This window comes from Periophthalmus magnuspinnatus, chromosome 9, assembly GCF_009829125.3.
Source record: "Periophthalmus magnuspinnatus isolate fPerMag1 chromosome 9, fPerMag1.2.pri, whole genome shotgun sequence".
In the NCBI taxonomy this organism is placed as follows: domain Eukaryota; kingdom Metazoa; phylum Chordata; class Actinopteri; order Gobiiformes; family Gobiidae; genus Periophthalmus; species Periophthalmus magnuspinnatus.
The window spans coordinates 24,377,800-24,397,785 of NC_047134.1; the positions used below are offsets into that span (position 1 = coordinate 24,377,800).

Here is a 19,986-nt window from a genome sequence, read left to right on the forward strand (position 1 = left end):
AACTCATTTGTCTGCACTGGGTTTTAACACAAGCTGAACGGGACACTTGTATTGTTCGATCGTGTTTTTGCATGTTTTGTTTTCTATGATTGCACTTTATATCACCTTTGTACAACACTTTGGGGATCTGGGGTTGGTTTTAAATGTACTTTATTAATAAATTTGACATGACTTGACAAGGCCATGCAAAACTGGTTGGTTGTTAGTATTGTTCTGTATTTGAACAGTACTCATGAAAAAGAGTGTAGTATTGTCATTGGGCTCTCCCTGTATTAATAATGATAATGATAATGAATGAAATAAATCTGCGTAGACCTCCAAGCTAATCCTTTGTCATTTTAAGCAGATATGAAATGTTCTTTTTGAGTTCAGACATCGAGTCAGAGCATTTCTACATGTGGATAGAACTTCTAAAACTCTTCTGTTATTTACCTTCCTGTCTGAAATGGTGTTTGTGTGTTTGCAGCTGAGTAACCTGACGGTGCTGGACTTGCGGCACATCTCGGAGCTGAACAACGAGACGGTGATGGAGGTGGTGAGGAAGTGCCGTAACCTCAGCTCCCTCAACCTCTGCCTCAACTGGAGCATCAACGACAAGTGAGTGCCCAAGATTTAAGCTTCTATTTACGCCGTTTTCATGGGTAAAAGTAACAGATATTGTCGCCGATACTGAAAAAAGCTGGATGACATATCAACTTCCAAATATCGATTCAGCCAATATCGTGGTCGGGCATATAAACATATTTAATAATCCCCAAAAAGTCGCACAATGTTTGAACTTTTATTATAAAAAGTTACGTAACACATCTGGATTAGTTTAGTCTTATTTTATTTTTGTTTAAAGTTCCCATATTACGCCATCTTCCTACGTTAGAATGTTGTGAAGTTGTGTTTTGTTTCATTCAAACATTTTTAACACACAAACCTTGCATATTTACACTGAAAACACAAATGGAAAACACTCTGTTCCACCTTGTGATGTCATGTGGTAATACAGGAAGTGCGCTACTGTGTTTTTAAACTCCATGCACCTTCAGTAGAATTATTTGGATAGTTTCAGCCGTGGAATTGCCCATCTCTACTGAATTAAAGATAAAATGTAGCTGTTAAGTTAAAAACTACCACTGCGTGACATCACAAGGTGGAACAGAGCATTTTAAGCTTTGGAGATGTAGACAGATTAATAATAATGTGTTACTCAAACACTGTGAATGAAACAAAACACAACTCCTGGTATGTTTTTGAGGAGGTAACAACATTATAACATGACTTAAAACTCACAACAATCAATTTTGCGTAACCTAGGCCCTTTGATCACATCTTTATTCACACAGAAATGCAGTTTATGTGGCGTCCTTTACCTGTGTAGATAATTTAACTATAAAATGATGTCCCAAATTAAATCGCTCAATTAGTGCACGCGACCGCACCAAGCTCGACGCAGCTCCACTCCTTGTAATTCCCACAAAATGACCCAAATGCTGAGATAATGAATACTTGTACGCAGAATGACATACAGTACAGTATCCATTATAAACTAAGTGGTTAATGATTCAAAGCTAATGTGGGCGCCAATACTCATATAATAAATCCAATAAAGTCCAGTGGGCCTGTGCCTCGGCCCGCTCCTCACACCATCGGCCCAACGGCTCATTATCTGCTTTGTGACAAAATCATTTATTAATTTGTTATTTTTATGATCTTGTTATGGGGAATGAGCTGTTACTTATCAGACATTAATTAAAGGTGATAATTATGTTTGGGTGTTTGCAGTGTTTTAGAGATATACACATTTTTTTTTCTTTTTTCATGCTTGATTTGCACATTACGAGTTAGATACTGGCTTTGGTACTTTAGCAGATTCAATGGAGCTCAACACTGTGCCCTCCCCGCGGTTCTAGAGCTGAGTTTCACATTCATTTTTCTCATAGACTTTCTGAAAAAAAATGATATTAAAAGTTCGAAAGCTTGCTCGAGGATAATCAGCTACGTGGTAACTAACGACTACAAGACCTAGAATTTTATTTAAAAAGTGTTTCTGAAACTTCATAAACTGTTATTAAAACGTTTGGCAGAATCTTGTGTTTTTTAAATGAGCTTTTTTGACTTAAATCAACTGTGTTATGGAGATTATTTAGCACGGAGCTGGTTACATCTCCGACATGTTAGTGCCATATGAACCATCTCACACTCTGAGGATCTCAGGGACCGGAATCCTGCTGGTGCACAGAGTCAGGACTAAACCAGGACTAAACCAGGACTAAACCAGGACTAAACCAGGACTAAACCAGGACTGAACCAGGGCTGAACCAGGGCTGAACCAGGGCTGAACCAGGACTGAACCAGGACTGAACCAGGACTGAACCAGGACTGAACCAGGACTGAACCAGGACTAAACCAGGACTAAACCAGGACTAAACCAGGACTAAACCAGGACTAAACCAGGACTAAACCAGGACTAAACCAGGACTAAACCAGGACTAAACCAGGACTAAACACGGGGAATCAGGGTTTCAGTTTTATGCAGCTAAAACCTGGAATCGTCTTCCTGAAGATGTGAAACAGACCTCTACTTTGACAATGTTTAAATCCGGGCTCAAAACAGTTCTGTTTAGCTGTGCATACGACTGAAACGTTTTTATTGTGCACTCTTCTCTTTTAATGTCAATGTTATGACAATGTTTTGATTTGTTTGTATTGTGATATTAATGTTTTCCTCATTCCTTAAAGCACTTTTAATTAGATTGTGTACCAGTTGTGCTATACACATAAACTTGCCTTGCCTGGTACGTAGCTCATTAGTATGTAGCTGTTTAGCCTCTGTGACGCCTTTGAACTCTTAATATTTTTATTTTTGAAGTCAATGAGGAAAATTAATGTAAAATTGACTTCCAAAACTGGATCAGCCTGTCACTGTTGAGCTCCACAGATGTTAAGTGATGATAGTTTAACACAGTGATTCTTAACCATAGAACCGAGACCCAAAGTATGGCCTTGAGCACCCTCTTGAGGGCCGCAAAATCAGAACAATATAATACACTTAATATGAGATTTGGCCTCGGGATACTTTTTCCAGAAAAGTCAGGCCCCAAGGTCACAACCCAGTTTAACACGTATTTGCTGAACTCTCTGCCTTATGCCTTATACATTATGTAAGTTTTTATTTATGTGAAAGGTCTGAGTTTTATATTTAGTTGGAAGCGTAGACTATATATATAAATGGACATAGCTGACCTGCTAGCCGTTGCGTTCCACATAGGAAGTGAGCATGGGTACACTTCCGGCTCATCGACTCTGGCTCCAATTCACTTTATTTTAGAAAATTGTCACCCCTTTCTCCGTAACTGCTGCTGTAAGATTCGTCATTTTGGTCTTAGAATGTTCATATTAACCTGTTTTACATGATCCTGGTATTTTTTAATTTTATTTTATGTCTATGGTTGGAAGTAGGGATTTTAATTCTCCCAGCAACCCAAATGTAGTAAACAATTTTATGCTGTGTACTACATATTTACCAGAGTATCTAGATAATCAGATGTAGCCACTTTTTTTCCAATCTTCAGTTATAAAATGTGTGTGGGTTTGTTTATGTTTTTTCAGTCTGATGAAATTGCTTGCTTTGTGCTTGCTTTGTGCTTCCTCGCTCTTTGATGAACTTGTTGATTATCAGCTTTCAGTAAAAATGAGTTTTTAATAGTTTTAACAGTCACTTTTATTGAGGATGATGTAATGATTGCCTTGGCTTTTCCCTCATTAAATCATGAACGATATTCTTTTCATCACCAAAACATTTCTCAACAAGTTATCTGTTGATTTTCAAGCTGAATACGTCTTGGGTGTATTTTTTGCAAGTAGTTTGTGCGTTGGCAGTTTTTTTTTTCTGTGTTAGTAAAGCTGTAATGTATGTGAATTTGTTAAAGGTGCTGTACCAGAGAAATAAGACTAGTTCATTTTACACAGAGCATGCATTCAGAGCATCCTAATTACTCACCGTGATGAGTTTATAAGCTCTTTCCACAACTTTCAGAGGCCAAACCGGAGTTTTGGAGTCATGCAGATGTTACTCATTGGATGTGGCTGTTAAAATAAATTACTACGCCTAGATTTTTAGCCTCATTTGAAGGTTTTAAAGAAAGAGACTGGAGGCAACTACTGACACTTTCTCTTTGTTTCTGTGGGCCAAAGATTTTGACTTCAGTCTTGTCTGAGTTTAGCTGGAGAAAGTTGTTTTGCCTCCACACACTGATCTGTTGGATGCAGTGTCAGAGTGAATCCACTGGTCCATATTCACCTGCTCCCAGTGAGACATCGATCTGAGTGACGTCTACATAGCTGTGGTAGGACACATTATTGCTGCGTATTAACTGACCTAACGGCAGCATGTAGAGATTGAACAAAAAGAGACTCAGGATTGACCTGTTGGACCATACTAACCATGCACTTCCTGATTATTGGACAATAAATTCTTTATAATTATAATATGTAGGTGGTACACAGCAGAAAGCACCTAATTTCTTTGTTAACAATGTTCATATCAGGAGTTTACGCACACAATGGCGAAGTAAAAACATCAGGATCATGTTGAGCGGGTTAATACGAACGTTTTAAGACCAAAATGAGGAGCCTGACAGCAAAACTTACTGTGAATTGGAATCGATTGAGCCGGAAGCACGCCCATGCTCACTTCCTATTTGAAACGCCGTGACTAGCAGGTTAGCTATGTCCATTTATATACACAGTCCAAGGTACAGACTCTTTAACTAAACCAAGACGCTCTTTAGCACATTATAAACCCACTGTTGCTGCACATGCTGCGAGGAATGGAACAAATCAGCCACGAGTTAAAACAGAAATTTGTGTTTTGCATTCTGTCACGCCTCTCTCCTCTACAAGACCTGCCTTTGACATTATTTGGACCAACCACTCTTTCTTTTATTTATTATCTTCTGTTTTATTCATATGTTTCTATTTAATGTATTGATTTACAGGCACGGGTGGCTCCTCTGCCAAATGCACTCCCACTCGCGTGAACACAATATTGAATTTATCTATAGTGGATGCGAGGCGGGCGTGTGCGTATGAATTATTCTGGCCTTATTCGGTTTACAGCTGTGGTGGGAAGGTTATGGAAATGCTCTATGCTCATGCTATCTCCAATATATTATAAAAAAGAGAACAGAAAAAAGAAAAAAAACATGGGAATTTGGTGAAATCCTCAGAGAAGCCGGTTGCGTTATCAACTTTTTTCCCATTTTCACAATTCACCGGAGCAGCACAGCCTGGATTGATTCAAGGTTGCATTGATTTCAGAATGATATTTACTGCGGTGGGGCACGTCGGCTTCACCTGGGGGAATAGTAGAATGCGTGGGTGCGTTTTGGTTGTCGATAAAGAATGTGTCTCTGAGCATATGGTTAGCATGTTGCAAATGACAAGAGGAATATGAGGTCGCGCTGTACCGACAACTGGTATGTTGAGAATTATAGGTTTGTGCGGAAAGGAGCTGGAGCAGACAGAAAAATGTGCCCTGCCAGAGATGGGCGGCGAAGCAAGGGCAGCTCTGGTTGTGCTCATAAGCAACTGACCTGTAAAGTTTGGGTCAAATGCGGTTGGAGGTGGTTGGTTTGTTGTTATGCGCTTAGTCACTTCTACAAGTAAACCATTTTTTTTGGGTTGTTGTTCACTATGTACAACCAAAAAGTGCTAAAGGATGGCAATTTGTATTTATTTTTTCATTTCTTAAGATGGAATGTGACGCAAGGGTAGATCTGGTTGTACTCACAAGCGATCGACCCATGACGTTTGGGTCAAATGTGGTTGGAGGTGGTTGGTTGTTATGAGCTTAGTCACTTCTGCATTAGTGTGCGTGTTTTGCAACCAAACAGTGTAATTTGACAGTTTTTATTTATTTATTCATTCGATGAGATGGGATGCGAAGAAAGGCCAGTTCTGGTTATACTCACTAGACACTGACCCATAAAGTTTGGGTCAAATGTGGTTGGAGGTGGTTGGTTTGTTGTTATGCACTTAGTCACTTCTACAAGTAAACCTTTTTTTTGGGTTGCTGGTCTCTATGCTCTTGTCTTTGTCATCATTGCATGTTTTACAACCAAAAAGTGTTGAAAGCCGACAATTTGTTTTTATTTTTTCATTTGTTTAGATGGGATGTGATGGGATCTGGTTGTACTCACAAGCGATTGACCCATTAAGTTTGGGTCAAATGTGGTTGGTGGCAGTTGGTTGTTATGTGCTTAGTCACTTTAACAAAAGTGTGCTGTTTTCCAACCCAAAATTTTATCTGACAATTTTTATTTATCTTTTCATTTGATGAGATGAGATGTGAAGAAAAGACAGCTGTGGTCATACTCACAAGCGACAGATCCATAAAGTTTGGGTCAAATGTGGTTATAGATGTTTTACAACCAAATTTTACAGTCTATTTTAATTCATTGATTATTAATTTACTTTAATTTAATTTATATTATTATTATATATATATTTTTTTTAATTTTTATTTATTTTTTAAACCTTTTTTTTTCTTTTCTTTTGCATTTGTTTAGTTGGGATGTGAAGCAAGACCAGCTCTGGTTGTACTCACAGTCAACTGACCCATAAAGTTTGGGTCAAATGTGGTTATAGATGGTTGGTTGTTGGTTGCTAGGCACTTATCTTTGTCATTTCTTGAACAACATGGCATTTTTTTTTACAATCAAACTGTGTCATCTGACAATTTTCCTCTTTTTTATTTTTTCATTTTTCATTTCACAAGCAACTGACCCGTAGCCCTTGGGTCAAATGTAATTGCAGGTGGTTGGTTGTTGGTTTCTATTACAGTTGTCCAGTATGGCACGTTTTATAACCAAAGAGTGTTCTCTGACTAAAACAGGAATATTTTCAATACGTCAAAACGAATAGGCGATCTTACCAGTAGAGGGCAGTGGTTTGCAGATTTGTTTCGGACAATTGATCAGAAACAGTCAAAGGAATAGTTTATTTGTCAGTCCTTTAGTCCTTTATTATAGTGACAGTTTTCTAACGTGGAAGTCAGTGGATTTGTTGATTTTATTAAGCATTTTTAGATGAATATTGCGATTTAAAATGTGCAAATCATAAGATAATGATCCAGGAGTGTCATAGATTATAATTATAGAGCAGACACAAGCACAATAGGCCTGATTTAAACTAACACCAGTGAACGCCGAGTTACTCAAACGTCACAGCGTCACATGAAAGCTTTCTCCCTATTTATAACTTAGCCTTTTTGTGACGTATTTGCCTTTTCAGATATGATTACGATTAAAAATAATAATTTAAGTACTTGTGATTTAGCTCATTTCTGTCAAAACGATCAAATATACGTTGCACTATAAATTCAATGTAATATGCGTTTTACTGCAACTACAAAAATGAATATTAGAATTAATACTTTGATTTGTTTTGTTGACTTTCCCCATTTTGCCTTTCAGTTGTCCTTTATACAATTTCTTACACGTTTTCAAGTATTCCTACCCATTGTATCTTCTGTAATCTTCAAATGCACTCTTTCCAGTCCCATTCATTCCCGTCGCCACTTCCTCCCCTCTCTATCGTTCATTCCCAGGTGTTCCCAATTCACCAGGAACCTGACGCAACCGGCCCCACTTAAATATGTCAGCACGCCGGTTGCCTATACTTCAATACAACCAGGTCCATATTGTAACAACAGGCGGGAATGGTCCAAAGGGTCAGAGTAGACTTTCATTATGTGAGCTGTGGACATGTGGAGGTAGAGGCCAGGCCGACTCCACACACCTGTGCTACGGGGCTGTGTACAAGCTGCACAATACAGGTCAATAGAGACAGAACACGCTTTCGTAGAGGGCTGTACTGCTCAGTTTTTCGAGTTGTGTAGCGGGAGAGAGGGCAGGACGCTTTCAAAGGGTATTGGGTGGTCTGTTGGATGTCAAAGGTTTTACTGTACAGGATAAAAAGAGAGAGACAGATGATGAAGAACATGGGACTCATGGTTTAAATATGAGGCAAGGTTTGAGAGTTGATGGGTTGAAAAGGGCGTTGAGCTGTTTCTCTTCACAAAAATGGAACAAACTTCAAGGAAAAGCAAAACTGGATAGTTTGGTAACGCAATCGCAGCTTAATAATCTTTGAACACACTTTTTTTACAAATACCAGCGCCTGTTTTTAATGTTTTTTTCTCTATTTGTATTGTATTTTAAACAGGGCGCCCATGGAAAAGATAGACCAAGTGTTCTCATTGGGTTCCCCTGTGTAAATAAAGAGAAAGAAATATGAAGCAACAAAAGTGGGCAGAACCACACACTTTGACAAAACTTTACAAAGACGTTGCAACCCGTCTCTTTGATTTCAGAGAGGGCGTGATTGACAGGCAGGTTAACCAATCAGAGCGTCACATGCTCCGTTCGGGTCAAAAACAAACACGGCTGCTTACAAAAAAGGGAAAAAACAACAACAATCGAAGCACCAAACTCTTCTGGATTTGATCAGAATGTAGGAAAGTGGAGCAAGGGCCTTTTTTGGGATTATCTCAATGAGAAGATTCAGATTCAATATTATGGCAGTAAATTATAAGTGTCCTAAAACTGTATCGCTTTGTGTTCTTTTTAAGATTCAGACGGTTTAAGACAAGGACCACTACACTGAAAAACAGCATTTATCCATAAGATCTTAAAACTCCACGACAGACATGTGTCATCAACCTCATGAATCTCTAAAAAGTATTTCTTTGGTTTTACTCAACAATGACAATAAGTACACCTTTGTAAACAGTTGAAAATCATACATGATCTTCTCAGTGTTACAACTTTACTCATGTCCAAAACAGCAATAGTCACGCAGTAATAAAGTCAAATCTAACATCATTCTCAATTCTCTGTCAGTACGTCAATGTTATATTTTTCTTTTGTCTTACATTTGTGAAATAATTTCTGTGTATTTAAAGGTGCGCTAACGATTCTCTTTGGGGAACCGGCTCATTTTGTATCCACATGACACGGCATGACAGTAAACTTATCTATCTTGCATTTATTCAATTACAGGTGTATTTATTGCTACAAACATGCATTCTGCGGTGTCTCATCTCCATAGATCTGACTTGTATCTTGGCTGAAAAAGTTACATGGCGCACCTTTAAACTTTAAACAATAATTCAGCTGGAAAACTAACTAAAGGTGATTTACCGAACCATCAGTACCTCGTTTATGTTCTCTATACAGTATTTACACAAAATGCCATAATTGCAACCTCTGTTTTTCTGTTTTCTGTTTACGGTCACGACTCTTGGATCATACTGAGAATTTTTAGCACTGGATGTGTTTTTAGGTGGGAATAAACAAAAAAGTTGCTAGTCAGGAATTATAATTTAACATAGCACACACCGCAATTGTGTAATAAACAGGGGTGTAGCACCAAATTTTCCGGCCCACACTACAATTCGTTTGAAAGACTGTATATACAAATGGACATAGCTAACTTGCTAGCCTTTACGTTCCAAAAAGGAAGTGAGCATGTGCGCGAATCTGGCTCCATTGGCTCTAACACACTCCCACTAGCGTTAGCAGCAGCTTTGATTGACAGCGTTGCTAAGTTCCCACTCACTGCAGCCTCTTTGGTTGTTATGATACTCGCGGTCGGAATTCCAAATGTGGAAGTTGGCTCCAAATTCCCCCTATAACTGCTCTCCTCGATGAGCTTCATTTGACTGGAGCCGAACGCTATGGGCAACATCACGCTCCTAGTCTCTGGTAAACGGCACCCTTCGCCCCCACCAGTAAAAACGTTCCTTAAAACTCAACTAAATTCACGCTGACCTTCCGCTACTTTGATAGATCCTGGTCTTTTTTTCCCAGAGAGGCGAGCGACGAAACTGTTTATTTACCTCAGGGTTCAAAGTATCAAAGGCCACAGGGGTCAAGTCTCTAAGGACCGCCATATCGGCACAGAGACACTTTTTCAACCGCGCCATAACTCAAGTCTTCCTCGCTCAGCTCGCCACGGTAACAGCGCTCCACGGCAAAAGCCCTCTAAGGTTTGTGTGTGTGACGGATGACAGCGCGAGCCCGGACAGGTAAACAGGCGCACGCAATGACCCTGTATTCCCAACGATCAATTTGTCCCGCGACATGGGGCCCGGCGAAGAGATAGAACTCCGTGGGTGGTAAAGTACTTCGGCCATTTTTTTCCCTCCCCTCTTCCTCATCTTCCTCAGACAAATACAGCACTCCTTCATTTGTAATGGCTTGTAATGACATCGTGGTGCAAGGGGGTGAAGCCAAACACAGCGCCCGAAATGTGTGCTTCCCGACGGGGCAGATTGCGACAGTTGGGCGTCTAATTTTTGGTCACCGTTCTCTCTGGCTGAGCTAAGATGTGGATGGTGGCAGGTGGGCGGTCCCGGGTATGTGATTTGGGCCGCGCCGGTGATGGCTCCATGAAGCGCGATTGTGTTGTTCAAATGTCACAGCGGTTTGGAGGGAAATAGCAAAGCGAGGTATGAGTAAAGTGGACTGGCACCGTAAATGGCAACGCTCGTTTTTCAAGTGTCAGAGTTAAATGATTTTTATTAGGCTTGGAGGTCAGGTTTCTGTTGGTTTGAAAGCCGGGGTGAGCTGACGGAGGAGAGAGTTAACTGTGATCCGTGTTGGGAAGTAGCTGAATACATGAACTGAAACACATATTCTGAATTTTGGTGCAGTTACTTTTTCATTTGATGGTATTTCTGATTACAGTTACTTTTCTAAATTAAAACACATGGCAGTACTTCATCATGTGATTTTGGCTTCCATTAAAATACCTGTTTGAAATTGTACTTAGAGTAAAAACTAAAAGTATTTCGTGTACATTTTGAGGACTTATAAAGTTTCAAATGTAGTGATTTTGATAAAAAGTTGGGCTGAATTTTGTTCAGTAGAAACAATGAAATCAATCAAATGTTTTGTTTTGTTTTTGTAGCTGTTTTTTTTTTTTTTTTTTTTTAACGTATATTTTTGTTTACTCAAATTATGAACATGTTAAAAATAAACCTTTTCAGAAGGTTTCAAACTATAATAAAAAGTATTTTCAGTCCAGTTCAGTGGAGTAGAAAGTAGAGATCAAATGTAGTGAAGTAAAAGTAAAAAGTATCCATTTTAAAATCTATCTTAAGTACAGATACCTACAATTTATACTTAAGTACAATACTTAACTACTTTTACTTTGTTAAATTCCACCACTGAATTAGACATAAGTTAATGCATAACAAACAGAGCAACAAACACAAAGCTGTAATTATGTTTTTTCACTATAACATAATGAAACTCGATGTAAAACTATTTTAAATACTCAGAGTGCAGTACAGTACTCTGATTGGCCCATATAACAGAATACATTACAAACTACAGTATATTTTAATGCATTTATTCAGTATTCTGTAATTAAATACATTTTCAAAGTATTCTTCTCATCACTGACTGTAGTGTTGTTCTGATCACACAAAAGTACACTGTGGTCTGTGTCAGTCAGTTATTTAAAGGTGCATTACTTAACTTTTCTGGTTGTTTGTGACCTGCTCGTCTTTGTCGAAATGTTATTGTTTGGTTAGATATTCCACAGTATAGCATTAAACATATCTATCTCCATACAGATGAGCAGTTGGTGGTAGGGAAGCACTGATGCCAAGATTGGTATTGGTCAGAGCCGATACTGAAAAATAAGCTGGATATAGTATCTGTTAAGACGATATTGTGACTGTGGGTCTTTATTGGGTGTAACAAGACTATTTACAGACGGATTTTGGCCTAGAATGTCTCAAAAATGAACTTTTATTCATCTGAAACCATAGATATCAGTATCTGAACTGAAAAAGCTGGATTGGTGCTTCCTTAGTTGGCGGCACTAGGTTAAATTACAAATCAGATCTGTGGAGAGGTCAAGTCTGCTCAGTAAGAATGCATGTTATTTTAATTTGGGACAGTAAAAACATGTAAATAAATGAAGAATTTATGTACAATTGTGGAACATTACAGGCAAAGTTCTAACATAACGTCTTTAAACATTAACTTTAGCTTTAGTTTAACCGCAAAATCTATTTATTTTTCGGTTAAACTCTTTGCATTTAAACATGTGCCTAAATCAGACTTCCACTAAAAGCACATTTTTACCTTAAACTATGTAAATTCTAAGTATGCTTCGTTATTATTTGAGATCTCACTTAATGTCTTTTACTTAAGTGGCCATAAAGAAAATTGAAAAAAGCTAAAGGCTTATAATACATTCAAAATTTTAGACACCGACCGCAGTGATGGGGCAAAGTGGTTTGCGTTTTCCGGATGTCTCCAGCCCATTTCCTGTAAAGTCTCATAAACCCTGCTGCAAAATGACTTTATAAAGCTCTCATAAAGATAACTAAAAATGCATTATGCTGAATACATTTGGTTTATTCTAAGACGGCAACAAGGTTTGAATGGGAACTTTGCATTATTCCAACACTGAAATGGCAAAATGTGAGTGTTTCATTAAAGGCCCGGTACTCAATTTTTTCCCCATGTATATGAGCAAAATGTCATTACCCATAACACGAATATTGTATAAGAAGCTCTAGAAGTCAAAATAAGTCTGCTGGGTACTGGCTGCAATTTTAAGTTCAATATATCACTGAATATAGACAAAAAACGATAATATTGAAACAAATTTTTGTCACTACTGCAAAAACCCAAGAGCTTATTTAAACCACAAAAGCTATTCTACAATACTGTAAATAAACAGCAGAATGAAACACTTATGTACTTAGTTTGCATCTGTAATGAGTCAATGAAGTTATTGATTTAACCTTTTACGACTTAAATCTGATCATATAGCTAAAAAAATAAACCAAAATGTGCCAGTTGTGCAAAGAAAAAGTACACACGGGAAATATTGACCCTCCAAAAAATGGTCCCATCTCTCATATGTTGAAGAAAAGTTGATATAGTGATTATCATGACTGTATTAAAAGCCAAAGTTAAATCTGTCAACTGGACACTCCTACAAGGTTTTGTCTAGTTGACAGATTTAACTTTGGCTTTTAATACAGTCATGATAATCACTATATCAACTTTACTGATTTAATTTTGTTTTTTGCTATTGTCTGATAATTTAGAAGTACATGTTAGTCTGCTACTTGTTATGGGCTCGACACACGGGGAGCGACTAACGACAGCGTGCAGCGACACTCATCGCATAGGCTTTAAAATCGAACACACGGGCAGCGACAAACTGCAGCGACTAGCGGCAGCTTCTCACGTCGCGCTCTGTTCCAGAGCAGATCGCGAGCCTCCTACACGTCTGATTGGTTGTTTATTTGGAGGGAATTCTGAGGTTAATAGTGGTAGATGGGAAAAAGACGCTAAAATGAAATCTCGTAAAGTTTTGCTTCATTTGACTAAAATCTTACAATTGGTTGCACTCTACAAAACAAAAACAAAAAAGCGATCCTGGGTCCACCCTATTCTGCAGCTAATTCTGTTTAATGTAAAAACCTTAAATAAATATATTTTTTAATGTTGAATCAATCTTCAATACATTTGGTTATTAGCCTCCATAAATTTATCTGAATTAACAAATTTGCGCATGTTAATTTACCACTCATATTCACCCTGGCACCAACGAGCAGGCAGCTGCTTTTTTTAAATATATATCTCGGTAGTCTCTTTGAGATGTCAAAAAGAATTGGTAAATCCGACACCGTGAGTATAATTTTCTCCTCCATGAGGTTTCTGAAGTGGACAGTGCATTGGTCAATCAAACTCTCGCTGATTGGCTGTTGTGCAGGCGACAGCGATAACAGTAGAACATTTTTCAACTTTCATTAGTTGCGTCGCAGGCCCGCGTGTGCACGTCGACATGCACGAGCGCGAGGTTTTCACGTGCACGACTTTCGCTTATAGGTGAGAGAGACGAGCGATTTTTGCAGTGTCGCACAGGTGCCATTGAAAATAAACGGAGAGCGAGCGACGTCGCTCCCCGTGTGTCGAGCCCATTATTTAAGACGCCATTAAGGCTTGTTTTTGGTCCAGAATCAAATCTATGCGGATGTACTGTACAGCTTCCTGATGCATATGAAATCCACTTTTTGCTGTGTTTGCTGTGCCGTGTATGAGCACTTTGACCCAAAAGATACTACGCCTTGAATTTCCGACAAATGCAAGGGCTGTGATTGGTTGATCCACAAAGACAGCTAAAGTTTGGCACAGAAATGTCTAAATATGACCCTAATATGATATATCTTGTCACAGTGAATAAATAACTAATAGTGAAATAGTTTGGATTCCCACGATGGACCTGGACCCTAATTAGCTCCGTAGATCCTGAAATGGTTCGGGTCTGCGTCAGGACGTCAGCTCTCGGGTGAGTGGGACATGATGTTGGACTATAAACCAGCCTTTAGTCATGGCAAAACTTCACACTGGTGTTTGACAGTTATTAAAAGTGTTTATAGAGTGTTCTGAATAATTTGGATGCCCAGAATGCATAAAGTAAGTGAGGAATAACTTTGGACCACTGCAAACCTTTTAAAATGACTAGTTCTGTTTTTTCATGTTTTTAAGCTGTAAATATACCGAAATACATATATATATATAAATGCATAAATCAATATATTTTTAATTCATTCCTGCAGACCAACCACAGAGTTCTTCGCATTACACTGCCGCAGATACATATTGCGTCTCCACATCTAGAACTACTGCAGTACTGCTTTGCTAGCCCCATGTATAATTCCTCATTTGTATATTAGCTTTTAACAAATTACTCCCTTACTGGCAAGAGCCCTGCTTCTGGTCAACCTGGATTCTATGCAAATTTTATGGGACCTTCTCGGAGGCTCTTGCGACTAGTGTGTATGTGCTTCAGAAAAAGTATAAGGGAAAAAAAAAGTTTGTGAATTACGTTTGAATATGATGCAGTGGTTTTGGTCAGAGCGCAGTCAGCAGTATTGTGTTAGCATTAACCTTGCTGCCGGACATCTGGCTGTGTTGACAAGCGGATTTATATGTTTGGGTATTTGAGAGACCTTGAAATATGCTATATTTGTTTTAGCTGAAATCATGAAACAAAGCTGTCATTTCTTTATAAGTTCAGTAGAGTTGAAACGCAGACATTTAAAGGTCCTATATTACGCACAATCGATTCTTTTGAGCTTTTGGCCGTGTTATAATGTCGTTACCTCCTCAAAAACACACCTGGAGTTGTGTTTTGTTTCACTGACACATGTCTGAGTAATCCTGCATTATTAGAGTGTCTACATCGCCAAACCTCAAAATGCTCTGTTCCACCTTGTGATGTCATTAAGTGGTTGTTTTCAATGTAACTGCTACCTTTTAGTTCAATACAGATGGTCAGTTCCTGGGCTGAAGTTATCCAAATGATTCTAGTGAAGGAGTGTGGAGTTTAAAAACACAGTGGAGCACTTCCTGTATCACCACATGACATCACAAGGTGGAACAGTGTGTTTTCAGTTTAAGAGAAAACTCAAATATGCAGGTTTGTGTGTTAAACCTGTGCGAAAGAAACAAAACACAACTCCAGGTCTGTTTGTGATGAAGAAACAACATTGTAACACAGATTATAACAATATTATAACATGGATAATTCTGTAATTTAGGACATTTAAGTGTATTTTTCCTCCCTGTCTGCCCTGGCTTTATTTAAAACTCTTCAGTCAATATTCACTCTTTTTGTCCCGGGCCAGAGTTGTGCGCATACCTCCATCACTTGTCAGCATCACAAATCACAGGGCAAATTGCCTGTTCTGCATTTTGGGCTCCTCTCATCAAAATGGGGCTACATGAGGGGTGACTAGGAGGGCTTTTTGACTTTGAGCAGCTTATGAAGTTAGAAATAATTGGACGGCCTTTTTGTGAGATACAAACCCCGTCGACTGTGAAGAGAAAGGTGTGAAAGGGGATACATCTGCACCTAAGGCATACAACACTTCATTCTTAAAACTGCCATACTGTCATGTGGTAATACAGGAAGTGCTCCGCTTTTCCACTTCGCTAGAATCATTTGTATCATTTCAGACCTGGAATTGCCAATGTCTACTGAACAAAAGGTACAAGGTAGCTGTTAACTCTAAAATTACCGCTTCATGACATCACAAGGTGGAACGGGACATTGTGAGCGCTGGAAATGTAGACAGACTAATAAAAAAGGATCATTCAAGCATGTGTGAATGAAACAAAACTCAACACTGGGTATTTTTTGAGGAGGTAACAACATTATAACATGGTTCACAAGAGACTGAGTCAGTGCTTTTTAATACAATCGCACAATATCACCTCAGTTTAAGTATTTCAGCTACGATTATAATGTATAAAGTCCAAATCTATGTAAAATAAGCCCGCCTCACACTACGGAATAATTTGTCTGATTTAGAACCCGATTTGCTTCTCCCCAACTTCACAGAGGTGTGACACAAGCTAGGCCTCTCGTATGACATTTTTAATCCGCTGCGTTCCTCATGTGTGTGGTGTAAATCTGATTCTGAGCCGCTCTGTTATATCGTAAATTTATAACCACAAAACATCACCACGGCAACAGCCAATAAAACAGAGCATCAGGTGCAGAGGGAATGATGGACGTGGAAGCGCAAGATACAAACCCAGGAATAGTGTCAAGTCGTTAAACTGCAGCATTCTCGTCCATATTATCCATTAGAATCTGAGCTTACAACTTTTAGCTTGTGATGTGCGGTCTCTTCACTGCCATATCCCAAAACTCTCGTGCGATTCTCCTCATGTCTGCGGTGTGCTGTTTTTGGCGCACATTTAAAAATCGCTTTAAATGTGTGTGTATCTGCTAATCGTTAAAGAGGATTATTAGCAAATTAGCAAAAACATGAAGAATTTGAGCACTTAAATGATTAAAATGAGTTTGATTGGAACTCTAAACAGTTGGATAGTGGAGTCGTGGTACAGTTATTGCAAGTTCACAAATGTTTGACTTGTGTGAATGAAACAAAACATAGTCAACCCCATTCATGCTTTCAATGAGGGTTAGGGTTTTGCACAGTTTTGGAGTTTTAATCAAGACATATTATGGATGTTCTGAGAGTGTAACCATGTTCTAAGAGTTACTCCTCAACATTAACCCGCTCATGTTGTATTTTGAGTGAATAATGCTTGTTTGTGTGTGCTTTGTGATCCTCCATTCAAGACAAAATTGTCCCATAGCCCCCATACACGCCCACCAATTGATTCTGCCCAAAGTTTTTAAAAATAATGATCCACATGTGTCATAATAATATCTAAAACTCAGACAAAGGCTTAACATATCTTCTTTAGACTGTTGTTTCCTGTAGTCAATCAAACATAGACTGCTATGTGCTTCGGTCTGAAAACCCACAACCTTCTTGCTGAGTGCTAGGAAACTTAACCACTGTGCCACTCTTTCTTTTCTGTTTAAAATAGCTGACAGAAACACCCACCCTTGCGCAGCCAAATCAGGGCATTAAAACATTTACAGGACATGGGGCTGATGAAGGTATCTAGTAAATGACTTACGAAATAAAAAAGTCTTAGCTCGTTAACCCCCAGTGTTTTAAACTAATGAATAATTTAAACTTTTTCTAAATTAAAGGACCCAGTAGAGTTTTAAAGAAACAGCAAGCTATTGGAATTTTAATAATGACCTTTTATTATCTCAAAACGCATATAAAATGAAAGTGCTGGGCTAATGATGTCCTAATATCTATACTAGAGCGTGGTATGTATAGTGAGCCTGATTAAAACATAAACTTTTTTCTCTCATCTGTACACAAGTTAGGCTTTTCCACCTTCAAGGCACTCAGAACACTTTACATCAAGGAAACACTCACCCATTCACACACATGGACACCGATGGACACAACTTCACACAGTTTCTATTGGGTCTACTGGGTTTGGGCAATACTGACACAAATTCATTTCTCGATTTTTATTTATTTATTTTGGAGTATCTCAATCCCAACAATCCAATAGAAAGATGCCGAAACATTTTCAAAGGCCTATGCAACTTTTCTAATGAAACATACCTGCTTGTCTCCATGGAGATATTATTTTTTCACCAGGAATGTTTCACAGCACAGCATTAAATGTATATACCCGGTTTTCAAATTTTGCACACATTTCTAAACAGTATTTGCGATATTCTTTCATTAATTGGCCAACACCTCTATGGTTTACTTTTCAGTCCTGTTCAAAAATGTAGTGGAGTAGAATGTACAGATACCTGCTTTCAAATATAGTGAAGTAAAAGAAAGTAAATATCCACTGTAAAATGTACTTATGTACCATTTTTAGGTATCTGTACTTACCTATAGTACTTTGACTTTTGTCGTTACTTTCCAACCATGGACTGTGTAAAGAAGTGACTGAGTGTGACATCACCCATAGAGTTCGGCTCCAGTCAAATGAAGCTCATCGAGGCAAAGCATTTTTAGCAGCTAATCTGGAGCTGAGTTCTGTATCTAGAATTCTGTCCACGAGGGAGTAACCAAAGAGCCAATCCGGAGTGAGGCTGCACCGCTGGTTTAGCAGGGAGCAGGTGCTTAGCAATGCTGTCAATCAAACCTGTTGCTAACGCTAGCGGGAGCAACCTCATGGAAAGAAAGCACCTGATTTGTCTGTTATTGATGTTCATATCTTGGTTTAGAGACACAATAGCGAAATAAGAAACACCGGGATCATGGTACAGAGATGTTACAAAGAGAGAGGCCACGTTTTTTTCAATGTTAAGTGAATTGGAGCCAGAATTGATGGAGCCGGAAGTGCGCCCAAGCTTACTTCCTATTTAGAACATGGCAGCTAGCAGGTTAGCTATGTCCATTTATATATGCAGTCTAGGCTTCTAACACTGCAGATTACTCACATCAAATTTGCTTTTCATTTTAATATTTGAGAAAACTCCAGAAATGGGATTATAATCAGATTTTTAATTGACATGTAACTGCAGACGTTGATCGCTGCAAACTTCTCATTCCTGCAGCACCTGTCTCTCCATTTTAAGGTGCTGAGGGTCCTTTCCTCTCTTCCTCGCGGTTCATTTTTCTGCTCCTTTTAACACATTCACCACACGGATGTAACTTTTTCCAGACTATACCCTTAAGAACTATAGCTTCACTTCCTCCACTACTCCATCGGGGAACGCCTGCTCTGCCTGTGCACTGTTCTGTAGCAGTGTTTAAATGTAAAAGCCAGGTTTTCTCTTTATTTACTCAGGCCTGGCTGGTTGGAGCAGATTGGCCGTCAGCACACATTATAGTCGTGCTTAGAGGAATGGAGAGCCAAGGCTGGTCTTTTGTCAAATGTTGCCAGAAGAGAAGGTGTAGGAATCTAGTGAGGGAGTGATTATGCTCATGTACTCACACAGTGCTCTCTCGAATATGGACACGTTGGACAAAGATTAGTAAAGAATAGGCTTGTCACAATCACACATTTTGAAGTGACATGTATTTAAATGAATAATATTGAGACCTTAAAGCAGTATTATCCCAAAAATATTCTAAATGTACAATATTGTTTAAAAAAAGGGGAAAAAAGTGGACATACTGGCTTATCTGTGTAGTCCCTCGGTTGCCCAGGTACGATCCATAGTACAAGAAAATTCAACTCAGTTCACCTCCTAGCCGCTTCTTCAGGTCTGGTCAGATTAGGGCTGGACACTGCCTTATATCTTTCTAACTGCACTGAAACTAACACACCTTTGTTTGCAGTTTCTGTTTGTTGTGAACTGAGCCATATTTAGCATAATCATTAAGCCCCCATTAGCAATTTGGGCTTGATTTCTTTGTTTTTTTCTTTGATTTAGGTCTGAGTTACACATATGAGAAAAATTATGTCCAAGAGCCCCATTCCTGTTAAAAAAAAATGCTTGTTTAACTTCCCTCTCAAACCATTCTTCTTTTCTATCTATTTTCGAAGGAGTGGTTAATTGCTTTGAGATGGAGATGCACAGAAGATTGGTGTCCTGAGCTGCTCT

The 19,986-nt window shown here is 38.7% G+C and overlaps 1 protein-coding gene across 1 annotated transcript in view; it reads left to right on the forward strand.

Moving 5' to 3' along the window:
• fbxl17 (F-box and leucine-rich repeat protein 17) overlaps nt 1-19,986 on the forward strand; it is a 442,838-nt gene that overhangs the window by 149,289 nt on the left and 273,563 nt on the right. Inside the window, exon 8 of the mRNA XM_033972727.2 lies at nt 467-597. Within this exon, the coding sequence (XP_033828618.1) occupies nt 467-597 (131 nt within the window). The remainder of the gene's footprint in view (nt 1-466; nt 598-19,986) is intronic.